Raw genomic sequence first — 12,159 nt, forward strand, 5'->3', positions numbered from 1 at the left:
TGATCCTTTTAACAGAATAAACACCAAAGAATTTGTAATTTTTCAAACAAAATTTCTTGCAATGATATCACTCAAAACAAGTGGTAAATATTGGAGGAAAACATACTCCACAAAAGAAAAACCAATGTGGATCACTAAGGTTAACCAGCCAACACCAATAATTGGTGAATGAACAATGATCAATTAGCAGCTTCTGCTCCCAGGAAACCTACCTTCATGAAAAATCTCTCTCTAACAATATGACTTAACACATATATTTGGGACGAAAAGAACTTCATAAAAGGGAATAAAGCCCAAATGAACCTGATTCACCGATTTATTCCCAATTGCAAGAAAAATCTAGGTTATGGCTTGACATGAAATAAGTTTTCTTCTTATTTAGGAAACTTCTAGACATTTGATCTATAATATGTAAAAGTAAATCAGTCTTTATTCTTTTTCTAAATAGAGAATTGTAATCAATTTTTTTGTTAAACAAGTGAATGAACAAATATTATAAGTTGTTAAAAATGAGACTATGAATTTGTTGCTAAAATACGTAATGACTATTATATGACTTGGAGTTAAACAAGAATTAAAAGGTAAGTATAGTAAAGTAAAGGTTTTGTTTAAACACTGCATTAATCATCTCGGTATTTCTGTTGAAATCTATCGACAACTTTGTGTAATCTCCTATATATTATTTGAGAAACATTGCAACATTTTTTGTAGCCATGTGTCATTACTAGAATGATTCTTAGAATCCTTAGAGAAATAGGTTGGTCCATCTAAATATATAATAATTTTTTTATTAAACCATAATAAATACATTATTAATGTGCTTCATTATTTCCTTAAATAAGATTACGGAATTGCCTAATGTGGCTAAAGTATATATGACAATTAATGATTTTGAATAATAAAGATTTGATAAAAATAAGTGTGTATTATAATATATATATATTTTTTTTTTAATTTTAAGCTATTAAAATAAATTAAACAATCATAGTAACCATATAATAAAAATTAAAAAAAATTATATATATTATATTTTGAATTTTTAAAAACGAGTATAAATTACTAAAACTGTTAAAAAATTTTGTTATGACATGATACAAATAATTAAAAAATAATATAAGTTGAAAGTCTCATTTAATAAGTATCAAAAATAAAATATATATAAATATATGTATCATTTTAAATTAAACTATATGCAATATAAAAATACATAAATATCTTAATTTTGAAATTTACTTTGAACATTTTTTGTTAAAAATTTTGAAAAAATATTGACAACTTAATTTTTTTAAATATTATAAATTACTTAAACCATTAATCCCACAGTGAAAATTTTGTTATCACTAATTTAGACATTGCTATAACAGATACAAATGACAAAAAAATGAGCAAAAAGCATCATTTAATAAATATTAATATTAAAATATACCATATATATGTTACTATCATTTAAATTTAATTATATATCTTATCAAATAAAAAAAATATTTTTTAGATTTATAAAATTTATTTATATGTTCGCACCAATTTAATTATATAAGTAGTAGATAATAACTTTTTAATTATTTAATATATATTTATTATTTTATAATATGTTATAAACATATAATATATAAAATAATTTATATATATAATGTTCATTCCGCGCAAGGCGCGGGTCTTAACCTAGTCGTTTATTGTTGGGAAAGATATAGTAAAACTGGAAGAAGTTCGATAAAAGTCACAATTTTCAGTTAAAGAATTGAAAATGCTTGATATTATCCTTAGTGTTAAATGGTGTTTTTGTCAAATCTTAATTTTTTTAGTCGTTTATCGAAAATACGGTATGCGTTTTCTATTCTTTTAGCTCTTTATTGAGTATTTTCAGGTATTAGGTTGATTTGGATCAGAAAGTGTCAATGCAGAACTGTGCAGATACATCAAAAGTTTAGCAAGGTATAATCATTTCCACTGATGGATTGAGATCAAATTTGGACACATGATAAAAAATTGAGTTAGCTTTCCAATGGAACAAGATTGATGTCGATCCAATGCTTAGATTGAAAGTTTGGCGCGTTTTACTGAAAACTGGTCTGTCTACCATTTCAATAGGAGGAACAAAGAAATATTTGGATTTTCTTTATTTCGGTTTGGTTTAACCCAAATCGACCAGTACGAAAATTAGAACTAAATCTGATATTTTCAGTCATTTTTAGGCCTACGCTTCTTTTTACATTAGTTTTTACATTGTGCCGGCAATTTGTTCTATCACGGAAACGATTCCATACTCTTTTCTAGAGAAAGTTTTTGAACCCCCATTATTATTGATTTCCATTGGTATGATTTATTCAGTGATTCTCTGTATTTTTATTGTCATGTCTGAGTAATTCTTTAGTTAGGTTTAGCGTTTTTCAAGGAAATTCATTGTGGCACACGAGTTGATTCAAAGCCTTGATACAAACTAATTAATTAGTGGTCGGTCCATGGGGTACAGTTGGATACGAGTGGACATGTGGTTCATCACTTGCTTTTTCCAAACGATAGTCTCCTCCTATGTAAGGCTGGTCTGTTGGAAAATACAGAAATCATGCAATGTCTGAAGCTTTATGGAGAGGCTTTGGGACAAATGATCAACACAATGAAATAATCTATTATCTTTGGCGGGAGGATTGATGATCAAAAAGTATAGAACACTGACAAAGAAGAAGGAGAAGGGAGGTATTTAGGCCTCTGGAGGTACTTAATGGACCAAAACGCGACATACTTAGCTATATTCGAGAAAAGCTTCAAGGATGATTACATGCTGGTTTGCGAAGTCTCTTTCTCATGGTGGCGAGGAGATTCTGTTGAAATCAGTATGCCTAGTCCTAGATGTGTATGGTATGTCAATTTCAAGCTGCCCAAATGCAATTAGGGCCATCCTGGTGTGTAGATACTGTTAATAGTGGTGCAGCATGGTTAGCTAGGGACTGTTCTGGCCTGTAGTATGAGTAACTTAAGGCAGAGGAAAGTGATATTTGAATCATCGTCAGGACATCTCCAACTCCACTCTATTTTCAATTCTAAAATAGAATTTAAAGTGAAAATGTTCAAACGATACTCTATTTTTCGTTCTATAATAGAGTGAAAACTAGGTTTACTCCAAATATAGAGTAATTTATTTATTTTTTGTTCATCACTCTATTTTTTACTCTAAAATAGAGTATCATTGGAGCAAACTCCAACTCTATTATAGAGTTATTATAGAGTAAACCATTAGAGATGGTCTCACTAGAATCACATACAACTTTCTTAAACCCAGAGGCATTTCCCTATCTTTCTGAGCTCACCCACAACATCTTAGTGCTCCTCTCCGAGTTTGAGACGTGGCACTGGAGCATGTCCATCAAGATAAGAATAAGATGGCCACACTAATGGCTGAAACTGGAGCATGTCACTTCCAAAATCTGTTCTGGCTCCATCACCTCATTCTTCGGGAAGCTCGTGATGGATAAGGTCTCTCTACCTCTCGATCTGTCAGTGGTTAGTTCTCTTTTTCCCAAACCACTATCTTTTTTTCTCTATCTGTCCTGCGTGAGGGCTTTCTCCCCTCTGGAGTCTTGATCCATGTGTACGCCCTGCCGGCCTTAACACCACGCCAACCAAGCATTGTTGGCTTCAGGCCACAAATTTTATAAGATTTATTGTTCGCCAAAAAATTACAAATGTTTCTTCCTTCTGGTAAGCTTATTACTTTTTGTAAATTTTCTTTTGTAAAAATTTGCAAATCATCCAATTTTTCTTTCTTGCTTGCAATCTCCAAAGTTGAGGACAGACTTTGTGTGTATAGTGTTCTACTTTTCTAGTTTTGGTTATTTAGTTTGTTCACCTGTTTTTCAGCGATACTCTTTCGGTTTTAAAAAGAAGACTAGAATCCTCTCCTTTGGAGCTCCGGCGAAACGTGGTGACGGTGGTAAGTATCGGTGGCTGTGCGAGGATGGGGCGTCCAAGTCGAGGCGGGCGACGCGTGGCGGGCTGATAAACCAGATTCTTACACGTTGTAAAGCTCATGCCTCCTTGACGTGCGTCTAGGTCAAGCCCGGCGTAGCTGTTTGGGCCTTGGACCATTTTTGTTATTTGGGCTTCGGCCGTTTTTTAGTTACCCGTTAGTTCTGTTTTTTAGGTTGTACTTTGGTGTACTCGGGCTTCGGCAGTGGGCTAGGCCCATTTGTTCAATAAAATAACAATTTGGGGGAAAAAAATCCTCTCCTTCATCATCGTTTAACAATTGGCTCCTTCATCATCTCTCCGACGAATCAAGACGACTCTATCACTAATGAGCTTAAGATCTCTCTGCATCAGCTTAATGAATACATAACCATTTTCAGATTCACTCTAATTTGTATATTTTTACATGCAAAATTAATTTATGGTTTTGAACATCAAAAAATTATTTCAGTATATAATTTCACAGAATAAGTTTATTTAACAATAATGTTCATCTAAACAAATTAAAACTAATATTATTTACATAACATATGCAAAACATCATATATTTTTCTTATAAATAAAAATAAAAATAAAAAAATAACCTGTGCACGCTCGCGGATTCGATTATTCTAGTTACTAATTACAAGTTTACAACGTATACTAAAATAAGCTCATTCAAGTAAGAAACGGTGACCGTCTTGGAAATAACAACAAGCACCACCTGCAATCATAAAACTTATGTACAAACCAGCAAGAGAAACAAGAAGGGATAGTCAAATAAGCGCGGTTCACTTCGAGTAGCTGACTATCACAAATTTAACACCTTTTGTAAATTCCAAAAGAAATACTCCAAATTCAGTGACATGTTGAACTTAATATAGAAATGAGTTTCTTGTTCGAATCAATTTTACATTCAATTAAAAAAAGGTCGAAAAAATGTTGACAAGATAATTTCAGATGACCAGCGTTTGCTAAGATATACTTGGCCACTTGTTTAGCTTTGAGCCTCTGAATGTTTACATTCCAAATTCTTGAGATGCGATAACAAACATTCAGGAACAAAAGTCTGCTTGTTCCAACGAACCATTAATGGGCGCGATGTATCTGAGATGCACAAAGTAGGTGTTAGCGCTAGAAAAAAGCAAAACACACACACATATTAAGGAAACTGAATACTACATACCGACTTAAGCTTGAGAACTCGAAGTGTTAGGGGGTCTGTGATTATGCGGGAAAGTAGATTGCAACACTCCGAAGAACAAGTACACAGCTCTAGATGTTCAAGAAAGGCAAAGGAAGTGCCTGCATGGTATGGAATCTGTAACCGAAGCGAACAAACAAAGTAGAATTAAAATTGACAGAAAACAATTAGGGTTGTGACTTGAGTGATTCCAAATTAACAAAGCTTACGTTTGAAGATTTTGAACACAAAGAGAGATAACGGACTGAGGCAAGAGATCCTATTAGACTCTCGGATTGATCACAAACAGCCTCAACATTCGCCTTGACCAGCTCCGGCATATTTGTGAACAGCAAATAGTTACTGTGACGGTCTCTAATGTTCAGGTACCTTAAGGAAGGAGCATTTATGACAAATCCATGAACACCCGTGGGTTGATGAGATCCCACACGTATATAATCAATCGATAAACTCGTCAAACTAGGCACGTTGATAGTGAAGATCTCCACATTGGAATATCCGGATCGTCTTACAACCAACTCTTCAAGAACTGGACAAATGCTTAGAAGCTTCTGAACAGATTCGTCGCGTGAGAACTTGACGGATAAAAGGCGAAGAGTTTTGAGAGACGACAAGGAACCATTAGGCGGAACATCCACGAGATGTAGCCTGCAGAGTATCAATGTTTCGAGGGTCCCACATGCATAGAAGATACTCGGCAGTTCTAGGGATGTGTAAAGAAACTCGATTCTCAACTCTCTCAAACCGCAAGAAACTGCGGTTTCAACCAAAGAGGAGAACCTATGAAAAGAGTTACTATTTCTGTCACATTCATTACCTGGGATAAGCTTCAAATCCAAGCTCTTTAGAATCTGAGGGTTACTAATAGCCAAAGATCTGGAAACCCATTTGAGAAGAAAGTCGTCGAAGTCTTTATCACCAATCTTGAGTTTAGACCCCAACTTCCATAAAGACCGCCACCGTTGGGACAAGAAACTCGTTGCCATCACTTCCTTAAGAGAAAGTGACGACAGTATTCTTAAGAGCAGATCATCTGGCAGCTGGCTGATAATGTCCCTCCTGTAATTTTCCATTGCTATGAAAGAGGAGACATATTAGCAGAAGTTTATGTTCCCGTCATCAAAGTGTCACCCAAAAATGAAAATAAATAATAAATAATAATGAAAGACGAGCATATTAGCCGGACATACTACACAAAGACTATAGGTTTTCAAATCGAAACCCTGACGAGTTAAATCTATATATTATACTCAACAAAATCCTACAAATGCTTGTTCTTAAAATCAGTTTCTACTTTCTACACAGACAAAAACCAAAGAGATCTGTAGGCTTGCAGAAAAAAAAAAACTAAACACCTCCACTAGAAGTCAAAAAATGCACAATCAGAAGCACCAGGAGCGAAACTTTACAACCGATGAAAATGATGCATCACCTTGACCTTAACTGAAAAAAACGGAAGGTAAAACTCACGCATGTAATGATCGTCTTCGTTTATTTTTCTTCGGTTACATAGTTTATGTTTATGTTTCTTGATTTTATCACTAGCGAATGGAAGAAGCTTATCACCAGAGTCTACGTGTTTCTCAGTGGCTTCTTCTGTCGATTTCTTACCTTTTAAAAATAAAATCTTTTTAAAAGGGATTAAATCCTAAATTACAGCTCATCGTAATTTAAATTACGGTCAAAATTATTTATAAATTATATTTGTTTCTCTGAAAGTAATACGATGAATTATTTCAATTTTTATTTATTTGACAGCTAACCATTTAAATTAAAGGAATTTAAAGAATGTTGGCTTATAATTCACTGGGAAAAAGCGGAGAATCGGATGAAGGGAAAGAAGAGAGAGTTGATTCAAGTATGACAAATATTCTATCGAAGCAAAAAGGTATATATACACGTGGATAAATAGGAAATGTTTAGCATGTTTACATTGAGACAGAGAGAGAGATTAAGAGACTGAGAGACTATAGAGTATAATTGAGGTTGGTACTTTCTGGTTAGGGTTTCTCTGGACTTTCTCAGTTCTCTCTTAAACTATCTACTGGTAAGTGTAACACATTTATTAACAAGTTCGATTTCTATCTGGTTTTTAGTTTTCTTTTTAATTCTTCTTAATTTATTTAAATAAGGATAAGTCTTAAGTTGAATAGGTATATGTACGTATATGTTTCAACCTAAGAGGCTAAAGATTATTGTTAGTTTTCATTAGTCTCGTTAGATTATGATTAATATTCTGTTGGTGTTATAAAGGAGAACGTATGTGATCTTCTAAGATTTTGTTTTTGATCATTTAATAAACAAGAGATTTTTTTTCTCTGACAAATCACAATTATATTTCTCTATTATGAATAGAGTCGTCCAAGAACTTAATCAGAGTTTGATTACAGCTTCTTTGATTATCCCAATACGCTGCTGCAACAGTTGGTGACATTCTTGTGAAGCAACAACTAAGGCTGATCTTACATTTACTTGCATTCGTTTCTATTAAAGGTTACTGGAAAGCTAAAAGAAGTCCGCCTGTAATGGAACCTTTCGATGGTCTTCTTGGGTTGGATTCCAACAAAATTCTTTGAGAGAGTCACACACCATTTGGTAATAACTTTTTCACATGTACCACTTATCTTCTCTCGAAACATGTTTAATACACACACATGCATATATAGGCAGAACATTGTAGCCCAAAATCTTGTACAACGAAATATTTTTTTCATTCGGCTATAAATATTACATGCAACGAACAAGATGAAGAAAATGGAGTCATCATTTTCTGGGGACTGGACAAGTTACACTTCAAGGAGGAACACACGTTTGGTTCCGTAACACAAGAAGTTTTTTGGGAGTTTACCATGGGCCAATTTACATTGGAGGGGAAAAAACTGATAACTGTGCCAACGACTGTGCAGTAATTGTTGACTCCGGCAAACCAACGCGGGTAAGAAAATTTAGTGTATATGTGGCGCAGGCACAATAGATAAAGAGAGGTTCGTTTAGTCTTGAGAATATCCGAACTTCAACTGAGCTTTAAGGATTACGTATTCTATCAAATATATATCATAGTAAAACACATTGAAATTGTTTTCTAAACTAGTTATATAACCAGAATTAAAATTATATGTCAAATAAATAAAATAAAATTTCAATATTTATATTAAAAAGCATACAATTATTTTTTTTAATACTTTTAATATTTTGAAATTTTAAGTATTTATAAAACTATTTTTTCATTTATAAAGCACAAAGAATGTCCAGTACGGCCAAAAGGTCAAAAAAAAATTATTGGGACAATTGCAAATTGGATATGTTTCATTTTGTAAATTCTCTCTAAAATAATGTATTTTTCTACTATATTACTAATTATAACGTACACTAAAATAAGCTCATTCATTCCTTATACATTATTTCTTCCCAATCATTGTTTTAAGTAAGAAACGGTGGCCGTCATGGAAAATAACAACAAGCACCACCTGCAATCATAAAACTTATGTACAAACCAGCAAGAAAAACAACAAGGATAGTCAAATAAGCGCGGTTCACTTCGAGTAGCTGACTATCACAAATTTAACACCTTTTGTAAATTCCAAAAGAAATACTCCAAATTCAGTGACATGTTGAACTTAATATAGAAATGAGTTTCTTGTTCGAATCAATTTTACATTCAATTAAAAAAAGATTGAAAACATGTTGACAAGATAATTTCAGATGACCAGCGTTTGCTAAGATATACTTGGCCACTTGTTTAGCTTTGAGCCTTTGAATGTTTACATTCCAAATTCTTGAGATGCGATAACAAACATTCAGGAACAAAAGTCTGCTTGTTCCAAGAACCATTAATGGGCGCGATGTATCTGAGATGCACAAAGTAGGTGTTAGCTCTAGAAGAAAGCAAAACACACACACATATTAAGGAAACTGAATACTACATACCGACTTAAGCTTGAGAACTCGAAGTGTTAGGGGGTCTGTGATTATGCGGGAAAGTAGATTCCAACACTCCGAAGAACAAGTACACAGCTCTAGATGTTCAAGAAAGGCAAAGGAAGTGCCTGCATGGTATGGAATCTGTAACCGAAGCGAACAAACAAAGTAGAATTAAAATTGACAGAAAACAATTAGGGTTGTGACTTGAGTGATTCCAAATTAACAAAGCTTACGTTTGAAGATTTTGAACACAAAGAGAGATGACGGACTGAGGCAAGAGATCCTATTAGACTCTCGGATTGATCACAAACAGCCTCAACATTCGCCTTGACCAGCTCCGGCATATTTGTGAACAGCAAATAGTTACTGTGACGGTCTCTAATGTTCAGGTACCTTAAGGAAGGAGCATTTATGACAAATCCATGAACACCCGCGGGTTGATGAGATCCCACACGTATATAATCAATCGATAAACTCGTCAAACTAGGCACGTTGATAGTGAAGATCTCCACATTGGAATATCCGGATCGTCTTACAACCAACTCTTCAAGAACTGGACAAATGCTTAGAAGCTTCTGAACAGATTCGTCGCGTGAGAACTTGACGGATAAAAGGCGAAGAGTTTTGAGAGACGACAAGGAACCATTAGGCGGAACATCCACGAGATGTAGCCTGCAGAGTATCAATGTTTCGAGGGTCCCACATGCATAGAAGATACTCGGCAGTTCTAGGGATGTGTAAAGAAACTCGATTCTCAACTCTCTCAAACCGCAAGAAACTGCGGTTTCAACCAAAGAGGAGAACCTATGAAAAGAGTTACTATTTCTGTCACATTCATTACCTGGGATAAGCTTCAAATCCAAGCTCTTTAGAATCTGAGGGTTACTAATAGCCAAAGATCTGGAAACCCATTTGAGAAGAAAGTCGTCGAAGTCTTTATCACCAATCTTGAGTTTAGACCCCAACTTCCATAAAGACCGCCACCGTTGGGACAAGAAACTCGTTGCCATCACTTCCTTAAGAGAAAGTGACGACAGTATCCTTAAGAGCAGATCATCTGGCAGCTGGCTGATAATGTCCCTCCTGTAATTTTCCATTGCTATGAAAGAGGAGACATATTAGCAGAAGTTTATGTTCCCGTCATCAAAGTGTCACCCAAAAATGAAAATAAATAATAAATAATAATGAAAGACGAGCATATTAGCCGGAAATACTACACAAAGACTATAGGTTTTCAAATCGAAACCCTGACGAGTTAAATCTATATATTATACTCAACAAAATCCTACAAATGCTTGTTCTTAAAATCAGTTTCTACTTTCTACACAGACAAAAACCAAAGAGATCTGTAGGCTTGCAGAAAAAAAAAACCTAAACACCTCCACAAGAAGTCAAAAAATGCACAATCAGAAGCACCAGGAGCGAAACTTTACAACCGATGAAAATGATGCATCACCTTGACCTTAACTGAAAAAAACGGAAGGTAAAACTCACGCATGTAATGATCGTCTTCGTTTATTTTTCTTCGGTTACATAGTTTATGTTTATGTTTCTTGATTTTATCACTAGCGAATGGAAGAAGCTTATCACCAGAGTCTACGTGTTTCTCAGTGGCTTCTTCTGTCGATTTCTTACCTTTTAAAAACAAAATCTTTTTAAAAGGGATTAAATTCTAAATTACAGCTCATCGCAATTTAAATTACGGTCAAAATTATTTATAAATTATATTTGTTTCTCTGAAAGTAATACGATGAATTATTTCAATTTTTATTTATTTGACAGCTAACCATTTAAATTAAAGGAATTTAAAGAATGTTGACTTATAATTCACTGGGAAAAAGCTGAGAATCGGATGAAGGGAAAGAAGAGAGAGTTGATTCAAGTATGACAAATATTCTATCGAAGCAAAAAGGTATATATACACGTGGATAAATAGGAAATGTTTAGCATGTTTACATTGAGACAGAGAGAGAGATTAAGAGACTGAGAGACTATAGAGTATAATTGAGGTTGGTACTTTCTGGTTAGGGTTTCTCTGGACTTTCTCAGTTCTCTCTTAAACTATCTACTGGTAAGTGTAACACATTTATTAACAAGTTCGATTTCTATCTTGTTTTTAGTTTTCTTTTTAATTCTTCTTAATTTATTTAAATAAGGATAAGTCTTAAGTTGAATACGTATATGTACGTATATGTTTCAACCTAAGAGGCTAAAGATTATTGTTAGTTTTCATTAGTCTCGTTAGATTATGATTAATATTCTGTTGGTGTTATAAAGGAGAACGTATGTGATCTTCTAAGATTTTGTTTTTCATTTAATAAACAAGAGATTTTTTTTCTCTGACAAATCACAATTATATTTCTCTATTATGAATAGAGTCGTCCAAGAACTTAATCAGAGTTTGATTACAGCTTCTTTGATTATCCCAATACGCTGCTGCAACAGTTGGTGACATTCTTGTGAAGCAACAACTAAGGCTGATCTTACATTTACTTGCATTCGTTTCTATTAAAGGTTACTGGAAAGCTAAAAGAAGTCCGCCTGTAATGGAACCTTTCGATGGTCTTCTTGGGTTGGATTCCAACAAAATTCTTTGAGAGAGTCACACACCATTTGGTAATAACTTTTTCACATGTACCACTTATCTTCTCTCGAAACATGTTTAATACACACACATGCATATATAGGCAGAACATTGTAGCCCAAAATCTTGTACAACGAAATATTTTTTTCATTCGGCTATAAATATTACATACAACGAACAAGATGAAGAAAATGGAGTCATCATTTTCTGGGGACTGGACAAGTTACACTTCAAGGAGGAACACACGTTTGGTTCCGTAACACAAGAAGTTTTTTGGGAGTTTACCATGGGCCAATTTACATTGGAGGGGAAAAAACTGATAACTGTGCCAACGACTGTGCAGTAATTGTTGACTCCGGCAAACCAACGCGGGTAAGAAAATTTAGTGTATATGTGGCGCAGGCACAATAGATAAAGAGAGGTTCGTTTAGTCTTGAGAATATCCGAACTTCAACTGAGCTTTGAGGATTACGTATTCTATCAAATATATATCATAGTAAAACACATT

At 34.1% G+C, this 12,159-nt stretch overlaps 2 protein-coding genes across 3 annotated transcripts; both read right to left on the reverse strand.

Moving 5' to 3' along the window:
- Nucleotides 1-4,753: 4,753 nt before the first annotated feature.
- LOC106414622 (putative FBD-associated F-box protein At5g56560) lies at nucleotides 4,754-6,513 on the reverse strand. The gene is made up of 3 exons (XM_013855249.3): nucleotides 5,356-6,513; nucleotides 5,129-5,263; nucleotides 4,754-5,049 (listed from the first exon to the last, which is right to left on the reverse strand). The coding sequence occupies exons 1-3, from the start codon at nucleotides 6,217-6,219 to the stop codon at nucleotides 5,032-5,034; spliced, it is 1,017 nt and encodes a 338-aa protein (XP_013710703.1). The 5' UTR covers nucleotides 6,220-6,513; the 3' UTR covers nucleotides 4,754-5,031.
- Nucleotides 6,514-8,745: 2,232 nt separating this feature from the next.
- LOC106379316 (putative FBD-associated F-box protein At5g56560) lies at nucleotides 8,746-10,710 on the reverse strand. 2 transcript variants are annotated; one of them, XM_048754361.1, is made up of 4 exons: nucleotides 10,562-10,710; nucleotides 9,301-10,166; nucleotides 9,074-9,208; nucleotides 8,746-8,994 (listed from the first exon to the last, which is right to left on the reverse strand). In XM_048754361.1, exons 1-4 carry the CDS (start codon nucleotides 10,563-10,565, stop codon nucleotides 8,977-8,979), a joined length of 1,023 nt encoding a protein of 340 aa, XP_048610318.1. In that variant the 5' UTR covers nucleotides 10,566-10,710; the 3' UTR covers nucleotides 8,746-8,976. The 2 variants fall into 2 exon arrangements, with proteins under 2 accessions (XP_048610318.1, XP_048610307.1); XM_048754350.1 differs by lacking the exon at nucleotides 8,746-8,994 and having other exon boundaries at nucleotides 9,050-9,208.
- Nucleotides 10,711-12,159: the final 1,449 nt, after the last annotated feature.

This window comes from Brassica napus, chromosome A2 (genome assembly GCF_020379485.1).
Source record: "Brassica napus cultivar Da-Ae chromosome A2, Da-Ae, whole genome shotgun sequence".
NCBI classification, from domain to species: Eukaryota; Viridiplantae; Streptophyta; class Magnoliopsida; order Brassicales; family Brassicaceae; genus Brassica; species Brassica napus.